General features: G+C 39.7%; 1 protein-coding gene across 2 annotated transcripts in view; it reads left to right on the top strand.

Moving 5' to 3' along the window:
* Positions 1–15,416, top strand: part of gria4a (glutamate receptor, ionotropic, AMPA 4a) — a 178,229-nt gene that overhangs the window by 154,261 nt on the left and 8,552 nt on the right. For both annotated transcript variants that reach the window (XM_033977145.2, XM_033977144.2), the window contains exons 14-15: positions 3,418–3,616; positions 9,687–9,934. In XM_033977145.2, coding sequence (XP_033833036.1) covers positions 3,418–3,616; positions 9,687–9,934 — 447 coding nt within the window. The remainder of the gene's footprint in view (positions 1–3,417; positions 3,617–9,686; positions 9,935–15,416) is intronic.

Genomic DNA, 15,416 nt, shown 5'->3' with positions numbered 1-15,416 from the left:
CTTGGGACTCACATTAGCTTTCATAACACATTGTAAACATGTGCCTCTTCACAACCGCCCTCTGGGATAATTCTATGTCTGGAAACATTCAAAGCATTGCCATACCAAATGTTGTCGGTGTATCTTAGCTATGAAGCAGAGCATTGTGGGAATTTATACTTGCTTATACTGTGAACGGGTCAGATCACAAGGGGCGGGTTGTCCATTTCTGATCGATACAGTAACTTCGGCCTCCCCCATGAGCGTTTAGTTACAGCAATGCCTCATTGCGCTCAAATCAATGTTTCTTTCATGCTCCATTGGGTCACCATAAGGAGTTATAAATAATTGACTAAACATGCCTACGTCTAGAAATAGTAGTATGCTCATTATATTATATGAAGTACTATTAGGACTGTTTTCCCAGTGGTGAAAGGTAACAAAGTACAAGTAGTAAAGTACTGTACTTAAGTAAAAATTTTAGGTATCCTTACTTTACTTAAGTCAGTTTTACAATGGATACTTTTTACTTTTACTTCATTACATTTGACAGCAGGTATATGTACTTTCTACATTTTTGAGCTGGACTAAAAAGTAAAAAGTACTTCTCTTTTGATTTGAGGGGTTGTTTTTACCATGTTTGTGGTAACATCCTGACTTCCAAGTTTAAGCTTCTGTTTTGAGCAAACACAAATAAATACACAACATTCATGAGCAAAATTAAGAAATGTATTCCTGTTGCATCTGTTGACCAAAGTATGTATCATTTTCACTGCATTTAACACTTATTGATTAGCAACAGTTGTGTGAAATACTTTTACGTTTTACTCTTAAAGTGCATTTTTAATGGGTACTGAAATACTTTTACTTAAGTAGATTTTTTCATGTGATTCTTTTACTTACTGTATGTAACTTTTTGCCTCTGTGTCTGTACTTTTACTGAAGAAACCAAATTGAGTACTTCACCCATCACTGCATTTTTCTGACCCGGTTGTAAATTATGTTCTTGTCTGTATTTTCATCCATTTGGGAAAACAGATCAATACCGCAAGGACACTACAGTGAGGGATTGGTCCAAAACAAGCCAAACCGTCAGTATTTGTTATTTCTGCAATAATCCTAACACTCATAAGATATTTAAAGCTGCAATGTGACTTTCTGGTGCAGATATTTTCCTGAAATGTTCCACAGTATGACATTAAACTTACCGCTCTTCATGGAGACAAGCAGGTGACAGCACTGGGTTAAGTTGCAAGTCAGGTCTGTGGAAAGGCGAGATGCTCTTGTAGAAATGTATGTTTTTTAAGTTTTTTTAGTTTGCCTCTTAACAACTGTAAATGAATAAATGCAAGATGACTGATGTTTAATAGCATATATTGGAATATTTCAGACAGAGTATTAAGATTTCCATGGAGACAAGCAGGTGGTAGATTCTTTTGTTACCATGATAGCTCAGTCTTTATTTTTCTTATTTAATTTATTTGTAGGGACAGTACATATTAATGAACATTTAAAGGTTGATGTCATACTCACTATACTGTACATATAACACGTTTCCATACAATTATAGAACAGTTCTTTTAAAGTTAGAAGTTAAACCAAAAACCCCTAAATATATACATGTAATTTTGTTAAACAAGGTGGCATATTTGGCCCTTGAACAACTACTGTTCTAAAGCTTTTGAAAATGCTGCCAGTGTTGAGAGCTCTCTTTTATATAAACAGGGTAAATTGTACTGTTTATCCAGGGCCCAGTGCAGGGAGGGCCCATTACAAAGTATGTACTGGCCATTTTTCATTAGACAACATGTAATGGGGGCTCATCAAGATATTTTGTACCCAGGGCCTGAAATTTTGTGCTTTTTGCGCCTGTATATGAGCAGGCCGTGTCTTCTACTTTTCTTCTGATAAGCAAAAGATAGAGTTTTGAGGTTTTATTTTCTAATATGAGATCAGATTTGTGAAAAGAAATTTAGATGAATAGCAGTGAGTCAGATAAAGCAGGGGTTCCCAACCTTTTTTGCACCACGGACCGGAATAATGTAGGTTTTATTTTCAAGGACTGGCCTTCTACACGTGGCAGATAAATAAGTTAAGTGCATAAAAAATACAACTCACCATACCGCTGAATCAGTGGGAGCCCTCCAATTGTTTCTTCTGCCCTTCTTGTTCACGTTTGTTTCTTTCATAAAACTCTAAAGGCTTATCTTTTAATCCAGGGTGCTTACGTCTCCATGTGCCAAAGCAGTTTTTAAGGTTTCATTGCCTGTAGCGACAAACCCATATTTTAAGTAGGACTCCTGGTATTGTCTGTTAAATTTAGCTTTCTTTTTCTTGGAGGTCGTAGGTTCTTCTTCTAGCTCCTCAGTTGGCCTTTCCCCCTTTGCAACAAAGCTCTCCAAAGACTTGTTTTCGGCTCATTTTCACTAGCTTATGGGTCTACTTTTGGGTGACGTGTCTGATGCCTTATACGTAATACTTCATCGCGGAGGACAAGAGCATATCCAGCAACGATATAATCTACTTGCCATTATATCAAGTGGTTTTCTGTGGCGATTTCCTATTAAGATTTTCATTATATATCTACGGACAAGCTTAATAGCGTGTCATGAGGGACGGGCGAAAGTTACGTCAGAGAAGATGCGCTCGCTGATAAAGTATTTACTATATTTGTGCGGCCCGGTAGCAAATATGTAACGGACCGGTACCAATCCCCGTCCTGGTGGTTGGTGACCACTGAGATAGAGGGTTCCTTCTGGGTAGATATTTGTTAAGCAGACTTGGTAAACTTTAGTTAATAACACTTCTGTAGTGGCCTGGTTTAATTAGGTTAGCTTTGGTAAATATGACAAAAGCTAAATGCATTTTGAAGTCATTGTGGATAAGTGGATAAGTGCTTTTTGTGTTTTTTATAATTTGGTTCAGGAGCGTGGCTGGTGGTAATCATGTTCGACCACAAATGTATTACTCAATTATAATTAAATGCCTGTAATAACCAAGTTCTTATTAGAATGGAGTGACGCTGTGAACAACTGAGCATTTAGCATTAACATTTTAAACCATATTGCCAGCTTCATAATGTCTTTTCCACATGGACTACCACGCTACCTCCATCTACCTCTGACACAGCACGTTCCGAAGGCCGTTTTTCTTCCCCTGTTGTGCCCATTCAGATTCCAAGGCCTTTTACAAACACATTGCTATCTCTCCTCCTCCACTTTACTTTTAACGCTTTCACTTTGGTCTTTTCTCCTACACCTAATGAGTTGCCACTTCTCCTGAAATCGCCAGATAAGCCGGGTAAACACAGGCAAAGACAAAAGCTGGGATGAAAGGAAGCCCTAGATTAGATCCGATTCTGTTTGGTCTTTATTGTTCACTTAGCTTTTATTTGCAATCCCCGTTGAGTTAAAAGTGCTTTCTGTGTTGTCTTTGTAGATCTCTATCGGGCCGGATAGTTGGGGGTGTGTGGTGGTTCTTCACTCTGATCATCATCTCCTCCTACACGGCTAACCTGGCTGCCTTCCTCACCGTGGAGAGGATGGTGTCGCCGATAGAGAGCGCAGAGGACCTGGCCAAGCAGACCGAGATCGCCTATGGGACGCTGGACTCGGGATCTACCAAGGAGTTCTTCAGGGTAAGGATTCTCTTCTTATTATGTGGAGTCAGACATGTTTGGTACTGTTTTATTAAGGCATAGGGCTGCTTCGTATTTTTTAAAGTACCGGTGTCTTTGATCTGAAGCTTGGTGGTTCGAATCCCACTCTTGGCATAAACATCGGTTGAACGATCCACTGACCTACACCCTTGTGAGGTGAAAGGTGGAAAAGCGCTATATAAAAATGTAACAGTTTACATAATCATAATTATTTCAAGCAGTTATTCCTATATTGTTAAAATTAGCCTATAAAGAAAGTGCATTTTAAAGTTTTGTGGCATTTTTGTTTCAAAGTCTGAGATTAGAAAGATTAGAAAAGAGACTTTGCTCCAGATTTGACTGTTTTAGAATGTCCGAATCAGTTCATCACCGTGATCTTGAGAATCCATCTTGTTACGCTCTAGTTGAAGGTTTAGCTTGTGGTCCGTCCCAGATTGACCAATCACAGGGCAGTGTTGTGGTTCAGACAGACACCAGCGCCGAACGAACCAAAACAACCAGTGAAACAGATAAACATATTTCAGCCTATTTGAGCAGAAATACTGACTGTTTTGTTTGTGAAAAATGTGCAATTTTTGGATGGGTATGACTGTGCTTTTGTCTTAAGTGGATTTAACTAAAGTTTCTGGCTTGTTGTGACGTTTCGACCAATCAGCATGAAGTATTTGTTTGAACGTTCTAATCATTGGGAGTGTGGTGGGCTGGCTTTGGCGTACTCTGATAGAATTTATCTCTTGTGTATTCTTGGTGAATCAAATATTTGTGAAATGAAAACATTTTGAAGCCAGCACTGTAAGCCATAGCGTAAATGTCTAAAAGATGGAGAGGCAAAAGGCGTGACATATGGTAGATGACATTTTAGGCATTTATTAGCGGAAGACAGAATCGGAAGACAGAAAGATGGAGGTCTGAAATGGATAGCTTTTAAATGCTTTGAGAACCGATAATAAACAAAAGTATCTGTATTCAAATGTACATAGCTTTTTCACATCTAGTTTCCATGAATATCATTTCTATTTACTTACAGATGTGCGTTGGGGGTTGAAGGTGAGTATGGAGAGGAGAGGGGGGAGAGCAGACAGTTGTGAGCTGCACTGGCATCATCAACATAACAAGCCCACTGAAATCTGTGGAGGGTGAAAAAGCAATTTACTCTCCCCGAGCTAAAGGGGATTCGCCGGCGCCATTAATTATCTGTGTGTTCACGCCAATCTGTTTGCGTTTTTTAGGCCTACGCTGACATTTGTGTTCTATGTGAGTGTGCATGCAATCATCTAGATCGTATTCAATTGTATTTTTTTATTTTTATATTCAAATACAACCATGTCCGTTGTGCTTTAAAGCTAACCTGCTAGCAGCCGTGTTCCAGGAAGTGATCATGGGCGCACTTCCGGCTCCATAAAATCTGGCTCCAATTCACTTTACATTGAAATAGTGTCACCCCTCTTTCTGTAACTGGTGCTGTGAGCCTCGTCATTTTGGTCTTAAAATGTTTGTATTTACCTGCGCTACATGACCCTGGTGCTTTTTTTTATTTCGCTATTGTGTCCATAAATCAAGATATGAACATTAATAACAGAGAAAATCAAGTGCCTTCTTTCCCCGAGATTGCTCCCACTAGCGTTAGCAACAGGTTTGATTGACAGCGTTGCTATGTGCCCCCTGCTAAATCAGAAGTGCGAGTGGAAAGGGGTGTTACCTTCAACAGCCTGGCTCCGGATTGGCTCTTTGGTTGCTATGATACTCGCGGTCAGAATTCTAGCAGTTATAGAGGCTCCAAATTTGCCTCTATAACTGCTAGCCTCAATGAGCAAAAGATGACATTTTGTTGTTCAGGGTCTCATTGTTCTGGGTCATGACAACAATAGCAGGGTTGTTAGGGGCTGAATAGGGTAGTTTCAGCTGAAAATGGAGACAATAAATGTTTACAGTTTCAGTGTGGTTAGCCCCTCCCTTCAGATATAGACATAAGGTAGTGTTCACCAGTAATCTGACCAGAACTGAAGAAGCGGCTTGGATGAGCAGCGAAACATCTTCACTCTTACAATGATTTGTCCAGTTGACAACTTTGTCTTTTGCTAGGGATCAGACCTGGACGACTGAAGTTTTACTTGACTTTACTTGAGCCACACTCCCTTAGTCCATTTCTTTGTATGTTCTGTGTGTTATTTTCATTGTCCCCTTGTCTTGTCTGGGGCTAAATGGTGGAATCATGGCCGCCAATTTGCACCTTTAGCTCCACAGCACTGTATTAATGAAATGATGCGTTCAAATGATTAGCCTAACCCTCAACTGATATCGTTGAATCTGTACATGATTCACTGCATTTTCGTAGACTGGAGTCTATACTCTATACCAGTTTTCACAACCTATATTTAGATACGTAGTAAAAGCAGCTGTCCTAACATTGTTTTTTCCATGAACTAGGAAGTGCGTTGTTAGCATGTTAGTTGTTGTTAGCCTACCATGATACCTCTGAAAGTTGTAAAATGAGCTCATAAACCCATCCTGGTTAATAATTTATCAGGGAAAGTGAGAAATAATGGTGAACTGCTGCAAACTGTTTATAATGAACTCGTTCTGTTCTGTTGAATTTTTTAAGAAAGTAACAGCACCTTCAACACGTTTTTATTTAAAAGCTCAAATCATAAGGCATCATAAGGTGGGTTTGAGTGATTGAAAATGATGTCTGTTACCATAGCAATCAACAATTAAAAACTAATAATTGAAAAGTGTTATATCTTTTAAATATGAAATGTATTCAATTTGGCACCTATTTTTAGAATGATGAAAAATTAGGACTGTTGCCATAGCGCTTAACTATTTATATCTTTTAAATGAGTCCGCAAAATGTTGCAAATAACTTTTTTTTTCTTTTTGCATCATCCGTTATCATAGGCTTTGGGTCTAATTGTGTCTATTAACCTCTTAGTTTAGATGTATTGTTCCATCGCCCCCTGACAGTGTTGCTTGCACAGACAGTGGAGGGAGGAGCTTCTGAGATGGCAGCTGTATCATTATGGGATAGGTGTCCGTCACGCGCTGGCTCCGCTCCTACGCTGTCTCTCACATCCACACACAATGAGAGATGATGCAGCATTTGAGACACAGTTTGACATGTCTGCTTGTTATTTTCACCCTCCACTGCCCCCAAAACACATATCACTGCAAAAACACAAGCCCGCTCTGTTCTGATCTCCCCCATAGATTACCCCAGGTGAGTGGGTTCACACGTGCCCCGTAGCCCACACCAACATGGCCGCCACCGCTACCCTCGTCATAAAATCATTTAAAGTGAGATTGATGGCTAACCCATCATTGAGGCCATCGCGATATCTTTTTAAATGTGCTTGTAAATGTCGTTATATGCCAGGGCCTGGAAATGGAAGATGGAAGACAAAGGCTCTTCATCATACACATAATTTTCTTCAAGGACTTGATCAGGATGGAGATCTATAGGCGATTTGTCCCATATTATAAAAGGGGGCAGGGGTATAAGTATGAGCAGTGGTCTTGGGTAGGATTCAGTTACATTTCTCAGAGCCATTTTCAGACTGTACACATGAGTAATACATTTATAATAGTAACCGTAGTCTTTAGTAAAAGTTGTGGTTACTTTTCCCACTGTGAGTGAGTCTATAAGTGATAAAAGTGATAAATTGACAATAAGAAATCATTTGAATATTTGTGTTTCTTGCACCGCTCCTTCAGATATGATTTAGCTTTTCCATTTTTGTGCCTTTTAAAATACCACATTGTGTGCATTATGTAAAGACGGAGTATCTTCTATATTAATTGCAAATGCATAACATATTTAGATCATCATGTTACCTTTTATTGTTTTGGAAGTGCTATACTCACCAAAAACATTTTTTAATTCAGTTTCCGTTTTGTTTTTGACACCCTGAGCCCCCACCCCACATCCCCATTGGTCCCACGCTAAGTCACTACCCCTTCAGAGCGCTATGAAAACACAATCAGCTTGCATTCCTCTAATGAAACTACAGCACATTGCATCATTTTTGTGAAGTTGCAGTGTATTTCTTTGTATCTTGCGCTTGAATATATATGAAAAATGGCCATGATGTAAGCTTGTGGGCTGAGCATTGGACAGAATCTTACAGCTAACAGTAAGGAAAGTTTGAATAGGCCCCTGGAGAGATCGCTAGATTACGCAAACATACATGGGACATACTATAAAACCTCTTCAGGCATGTTTCTGATGAGGGAGCAACGATCTAACCTGGCAGAAAACTCCAAGAAATAGATTTTCCATAATATCCACTCTTTAGTGTTTAGTCCTTCCCATTACATTAACTTCAAATTATAAATCAAATATTTCATTCAAAGACTTACTCTTGCGGTTACTCTTACTTTGTTGAATTACTATACATTGCACTGCTACTTAAGTATTGTGTAGTACCTTTACACCTATGTGAGTACAATATTTGATACTCTACTCACCTCAGCTTACAACACAGGAAAATGCAGGCTTTGGTAACCAAGAAACCAAATCACTCATAATGAATTTCTTCATTGTGCACATTGTTGACTTGATTAATTGAACCATGCTTACGCAATATGGCAACCCTCTCAGGAGTGCACTGGAAAACAAACAGGGAGTATGTTTTGTGCCAGTCTTACACATATGTTTGAATGGCTGTTTGAAAAGAGAGCATTGTGTAGATGATTCTGAGGACATCTGGGATTCAGCAGAGTTCAGTCATATGTCATGTCACTACAACATCTGCTAAACGCTATTATTGGATCTGCAAACAGAATTTAAATATTTATATCATTTATTAATCGTAAACGTTATTGATGAGCACAATCGTGTGGGTAATGCATTTGGAAAAGGGCATTATTTTTTACCAATGAGGAGTGTGATGATGTAATGTTTTGGATTTTGACTTAAAAATGAGAAAACAGGATTAAAAAGTACATGTAGTGATGATGAGGGTAGGCTTTTTTCTGATTTGGAGTCTTTGTAGTTACCATAGAGACTGAGTTTAGCTCTGATGTACCTTGCTTAGAATATGGACTACATTTCACATGCAGTACATTCAGTTGTCATTATATCCCTGTTTTGTTTGTAATAAAGCATGTTTTATTGTGTTTTATGTAGTTTTGAAGGTAGAATGGTCAGTGTGTTTCCTCAGTACTTAAATGTTTGAATGAATTTTGAAGCCTGTGATAATATGAATGACTCTGTGTCTTGAGTCATTCCATTGTCTAAACCCCATAACTGATTTGCTCCAGTTCAAAAGTACAACAGTAAAAGGAGTGAAAATCATCAGTTTTTGCTCACCACTATAGTGGTTTGAGGTGTTACCCACAGGTGTCACCTTGGTGTGCTTGTGGGTTTGCTTTCTACCCACGACCATTCGAGGCGAGAGTAGCTCAGTTGGTAAAGTGTTTGTCCACTAATCTGAAGGTTGGCGATTCGAATCTCACTCTTGATATAAACATCATTGGTAGAGCGGTCAGATGCACTGACCCACAGGTTTGCAGTGCGATTCCAGGTCCCACAAATGAATGCTGTTGTTGTGTCTTTGTGCAAGACACTTAACCCACTTCACCACTAATGTTTGAGTGCGTGTGTTTGAATGGTTAAATGGTTCTTTGGTGTAAAGCGGTTTGAGTGCCTTAAAGGTGGAAAAGTGCTATTTAAAACTGTGACCATTTACGAATGCCCAATAAAGGCTTCAGGCCAGACATCTTTTTACAGCATTAGACCTTCCAAATCTTGCAATTATATCTGAATCATTTATAAGCTGGTTTAATGACATTCATTTGAGTAGTTTAGTGTGTTATTATACCAAAAATATACAGGTTTTCATTAAAATATGGATTAGGTTCATTGTCAGTATTATGAAATCACCTCAAGAACACCGGTTAAGTGCCCTATGAACACTCTTTTTGGAGTTCATTAAGAAACAAGTTGGTTTGACAGGGTAAAGGCTTAGAGAGAACATACAAATCCACACAGATAATTACTGCTAGCACAACATCATCAAATCCTCAAACTCTTTCTTTCCTCTTCTTTCAGCGCTCCAAAATCGCCGTGTATGAGAAAATGTGGTCTTACATGAAATCCGCCGAGCCCACCGTGTTCACCAAGACCACCGCGGAGGGAGTGGCCCGCGTGCGCAAATCCAAGGGGAAGTACGCCTTTCTGCTCGAGTCCACCATGAACGAGTACACGGAGCAGAGGAAGCCCTGCGACACCATGAAAGTGGGAGGGAACCTGGACTCCAAAGGCTACGGCATCGCCACCCCGAAAGGCTCACAGTTAAGGTGGGTGGAATACTGCGACAAAAGCAAACAGTAGCCGCTAATGGTACTGTGCTAGTGCCGCGATATTTCACCTACCCTGCTGTGCCTTTTTCTGCAACACTCTAACAAGCCTGCCACTGCTGCTATGTGAGATGTGGTCAAAATGTATCTCAAAGTACTGCGATAGCTAAAATATGCTAAAGTAACTGAGGATTTTAAAGTATTTGGAAACGTGTGGTCTCACCTAGCAGCAGTGCCAGTGATCCAGAGAAGTATATATGTTTGTCCTCATTGCTACGGTGTCTTGCTTGAGTCTTGTCTAGTCTGTGTCTACCATCAGTGTGTAATGGATAGGGGCCTGTTAGAGCCATCCCACTGTCTTTTGTCATTGTGGCGTTCTTGTTCATTCATTCAACAGTTGGTACATCCTAATTATATTTGATAAAAAGAAAAAAGAAAGAGAGAGAGAGAAAAATAGACAGGAAGCACATCTGAGAGCAGTTTGGTTTAACTGTTTAGTATTGTGAATAGTTCTGGTCGAAGTCCAGTTACTACTACTGTGATACCGGTAATCACAGCAGTAATATTCGTTATGGCATGTCACGATAATGCATTTTGAAGTTTGACATATTGCTGAAGTAAATATAAATGATAAACAATAATATTGAACTAATTTATGCCACTGACAGAACAACCCAACACCAGATTTAAACCATAAAAACTATTCTAAATGTACAATATTGTTAAAAAATCATGAGCTGCAATAAATAAACAGCAGAATAAGACACTTTAGTACTTAGTTTGCATCTGTAATGAGTCATAGAAGTTACTAGGTGGTAGCTAAACCTGAGCTGGTAGATTGTACCTTATGTGCATTGGTCATAAACCAATGAAATGAACTATATTTTATTGTACCAAAAATGTCTCTGTTGGAAATAGTGAATCGAAACTTAACAAAGAGACAAGAAGAACTGAACAAAAACATAAAACTGAAAAAACTTTTAGTCTAGCAGCAGTGTGTGCCAACAATAGACTTAAACCACAAGTGAAATAAACTTGGTCCATTGGGATGTACTTCCTGTCTGCTCCAATCATTGCTTCCCTCCGTTCAGTCTACTGTCTGTGTACACTCTCACTCAATGTATTTCTCCACAGGGACACCAGGCAGGTAACGTGTCCATCTGTCCTCTGTCTCCAATCACAGCCATCCTGTAGTAGCATCAGTTACTATGACAACAGTGATGATGATGATGATGACATTTATGAGTACGAGGAAGGGCCAGTACCACCGGCTGATGCCACTGTATTCACAGCCACAAACGGGGAATTGACAGAGGACCAGGAAAGCTGAGGGGCCTGGCCAAAGGGGGGACTAACGTCACATAATCTTACAAAAATGAACAATGAAATAGTCAAGATGGAGGAATAGGAAGGGAAGGTGCCTTGTTGTATTCCTCTTTTTGTTAACACATTCCTAGCGTTCTAATTATGTACCGAGATGAGTTTATACAAGCACTTTTCACAAATTTCAGAGGCCATAGAGGAGCCTTGCCATCACACCAATGCTTAAGAAAAAACAGCATGCTAACAGTGCAGCAGTGTAATTTCCTAGTTCGCAAGCGATAAAAATGCTTTATAATTACCATATTTTCTGGACTATACATCGCTCTGGAGTATAAGTCGCCCCAGCTAAAAAAAAAGGCATAACAATGAAGAAAAAAAACTATATATAAGTCACACTGGACTATAAGTTGCATTTTTTGGGGTAATTTATTTTACAACATCCAAGACCTTTTTATCTTTATAGGCAAGATATAATAACATCGATACAATAGAGAACAACAGGCTGAATAGCAGTACAGCACGCTAACGTAACACATGTATATTTATTCAGCTACATGAAGCATAGACAGTGAACTGAATACATGTCTGGTATGTTAACGTAAGATATTAACAGTTAATCAAATAACTAAAGCATAAAAAACAAGCTAACAAGTTTACTCTTGATCTCACTCCAAATCACTAAATCCATCGAATTCTTCATCCTCGGTGCCGCTTCTAAACTCCGTCAACTCCAAAAGTAGATGAAACGCCGCTTCCATTTTCATGTGGCTGTCATACTGGTAAACAACCCTAGAGTGCCCTCACACAGTCGTCAGTGTGACAATAATGAAAATGTGAAATTATATATTTTAATATTTCACATGTAAGTCGCATCTGAGTATAAGTCGCACCCCCGGCCAAACTATGAAAAAAAGTGCAACCTATAGTCTGGAAAATACAGTAAATGCAGAAACCACACGGCAGTCTCCTTTTAGAACCTTTTAGCATATATATAAAGCACAAACTACTTATAACAGAGACATACAGTTGTTTTATTAGAAGTGTTACAATTTAGGGAGAGTACAGGACCTGTATTTATTTTATTGCAATTACATTTTGTCTACTTATCAAGATGTTAATTGGCCTGAGTGAACCCGTTTTGGTCGGAGTTTTAAAACCAGATTCACATGACTTAGTTCCAACATTGTAACCAAAGACAGCAGGGCTAGCTTTACTTCTCTTCTATCCCTCCATCTTTCTTGTAAAAATTCCACTATACAACCATCCTGTCCTGTAATATTCCCCTGTGCACGGTGCAGACATCCCCGCTCCCCAAACCAAATTCACTATTCCGACAACGGCTATTCTGTTACTGAGAGAAAAGCCACAGACAGCGGGTGGATAGCTCCTTCATTCTATTTCTCCCCACTCTACTGCCACATTACCAGGACTGTCCTCGGTTGTCTCTGGCTTCTCCCTCTCCTCCGGCGGAACAGCCCCCTTACCAGATATGCACGCGTGGCTAACAGTGCGCACGCTAGGTGATGCTAACTCTTCCGCGCGCTAATCAACACGAAACGATCTGATGATGTTTACGCAATTAGGTGAATGCTGCGATAATTTCAAGTAAATGTGAAGTGTGGCTGTATTTTGCAAAGTGATTATTGATGTTTAACTGTTATTACCATGGCTCATGTTTGGACCTCTTTAGTAAATGAGATTTGTCATGGTGAATAGAAGAGATCCCGGGGAAAACTGTCTCTCCAAATCTCTTCATTATCTTGACAGGCCAAAAGATGGGTGGGTTTTATAATTAAGTTCAACCAAACAGCACAGTTGGGGACAATGAAACAGAAGCCAGTGCAGGTGACTCATCGTTTAGCGCTCGCTTCGCTGTGATTTGGGGAGATTATGATCCTTATTTGTCAGCTGGTTAATTTTAGAGACAAGTTCATTGACAAGCGTGGATATATGCCTCTATGTACTGTCTATGGGGGCACGATTAGCTTTAGCCCAGTTGTTAAAGTGCTTCTCCGCTGATTAAAAGGTTGGTGGCTTGATCTCCGCAGATGAATAATGTCATTTTGTCCTTGGGCAAGACACTTAACCCATCTTGCTGCGCCGGTGTTGCCAATTGGAGGTAAAGCATCACAATATAAATGTGCCTGTTATATTTTATTGAAGCATTTGAATGAAAAAAAAATTCAGATAGACTCCAGTGCTGACTCAAATTTTATGTTGCCATGATACTAAAACACAAGTTTGATACTAAGGAATAGACTCGATACAAATTCTGATACCCCAATCGTAATTAAAAACACTCTTTGTTTAGACAATAGAATGTGATTTTCAACATTAGATCATAGTACTTTTCTTTTATTACCATGTAATCTATTTTGATACTACTGACACTTTTAAATCTTCAATAGCTCCTATAATTCTTAAATTATACTCACCAAATTTTTGCAGTTAACCTTCTGAGATTTTTGGCAATATATACTGTTATAAATGTTCACTTACATTTGAACTTATCACTACTCAAACTAGGGGAAGTAAAAATTACCTCATTTTAAAAAATAATGTTTTGTGGGAGGACCCAGGACACACTGGAGGGACTATGTCTCTTGGCTGGGCTGGGAACGCCTTGGGGTCCCACTGGAGGAGCTGGAGGACGTGTCTGGGGTGAGGGAAGCCTGGAAGTCCCTGCTTAGACTGTTGCCCCCGCAACCCGGCCCTGGATAAGCGGAAGAAAATGGATGGATGAATTTTTTGTGTCACCATTTTCGGTTTCGCACTGAATAACCCGATCCAACACACTTATTTCATCCTCAATATCACGTTTTAAGTCATTTATTGTCTGAGGTTTATTCACAAATACCTTTTCCTTAAGATCGCCCCACAGGAAGAAATCAGGACTAGTCAGGTCTCGTGAGATCACATACTGCCCCCTGTCTTTGAAAATGACTTATTATTGCTTTAATGGCGTTTATGCTTGAGGCATTTCTGGTGTTAAAATGTCGAGGGTAACACTGCTGGGTTTCTGAATTTGACCCATGTGACTCAAAGCACCACTGTACAATGAGGGTTCATTCCTCGGTGCTATATTTGAAAACATAAAAGAAAAATATTTAGAAATAAGACTGTCAGTGACTTTTGGGCCATCCTGTAGTTTTAGTATCGATTAGTATCTGATTTTTGATACTTTTGACAGCTTTACTCAAAATACTCCATTTAAAAGCCCCATCTTCTCATAACAGGCCTGCAGTAGGTAGTAAATGTATGTGCGCTGACCATGAAATATATTTTAAAGTCTGCTTAAAGCTTCTTATTATGTGCTGAGAATTCCCCTTGTGAGTGAACTTGGCACCCCTGCGCTCCACCTTTGCGCGGTGCTGCATTAGACTTGAGGAGATAAGGCAGGTGCACAGACAAAGGCCCAGATTAACAAACAGGGAGCCAGCCACTGTACTGACCTTTGAGCACAGATTGGCCCTTCTGATTACAGCGCCTCACAAAAGGAACAGAAGGAGGAGGAGAGAAAGCTTGCTCTTTTACAGGTAGCTGCAGAAAGCTATCAACACGCAGGGAATCAACTGACAAAAGCATTGAGCTCCCGCGGTGCAGTGCTGTAGTCACAGTGGAGAGAAAACAGCCGACATATGGAAGCCGTCCAGAGATGGAGTTTGAACAGGGCTGAGTGACAGACAGAGGAGCAGCAAGACGAGCTTTTGTAACACGAGCAAGTCTTCTCAGTGAGCTGCCATCAAAAGAAACGGGGAATGCAACGACTTAGGATGCGTTTGCGCTTCGTTTTTTGGTCTTACCCATTTTAGACTTGATGTGGACTTGGTTTTTCTTATTCTCGAGCCCTTATTTAGTCTTGCTTTAGTCCATGTGGTTAATGTGCATGTGTGAACAGATCCTTAGACTTATTGCTCCATATGGGAAATTATCTCACAAATTAATAGTAACAAAGCCAAAAAAGCACATATTGTAAGGAGATTTTGAGTAATTAAAGACGTAAAAGTTCTTACAAGCTACTTCACTTTTCAACGCACCAGCAGATGCAGCCCTAGTGCCATCTGCTGGAATTTTAGATCCATGTCAACTAAGATTTTGAACTCAAATACAAGAAGTCAACAAGGGAAAGCTACAACAAACCATCCAAATCCTGCACGAG

Source organism: Periophthalmus magnuspinnatus, chromosome 13 (assembly GCF_009829125.3).
Source record: "Periophthalmus magnuspinnatus isolate fPerMag1 chromosome 13, fPerMag1.2.pri, whole genome shotgun sequence".
NCBI lineage: Eukaryota > Metazoa > Chordata > Actinopteri > Gobiiformes > Gobiidae > Periophthalmus > Periophthalmus magnuspinnatus.
This window is presented reverse-complemented; position numbering and strand designations above follow the sequence as displayed.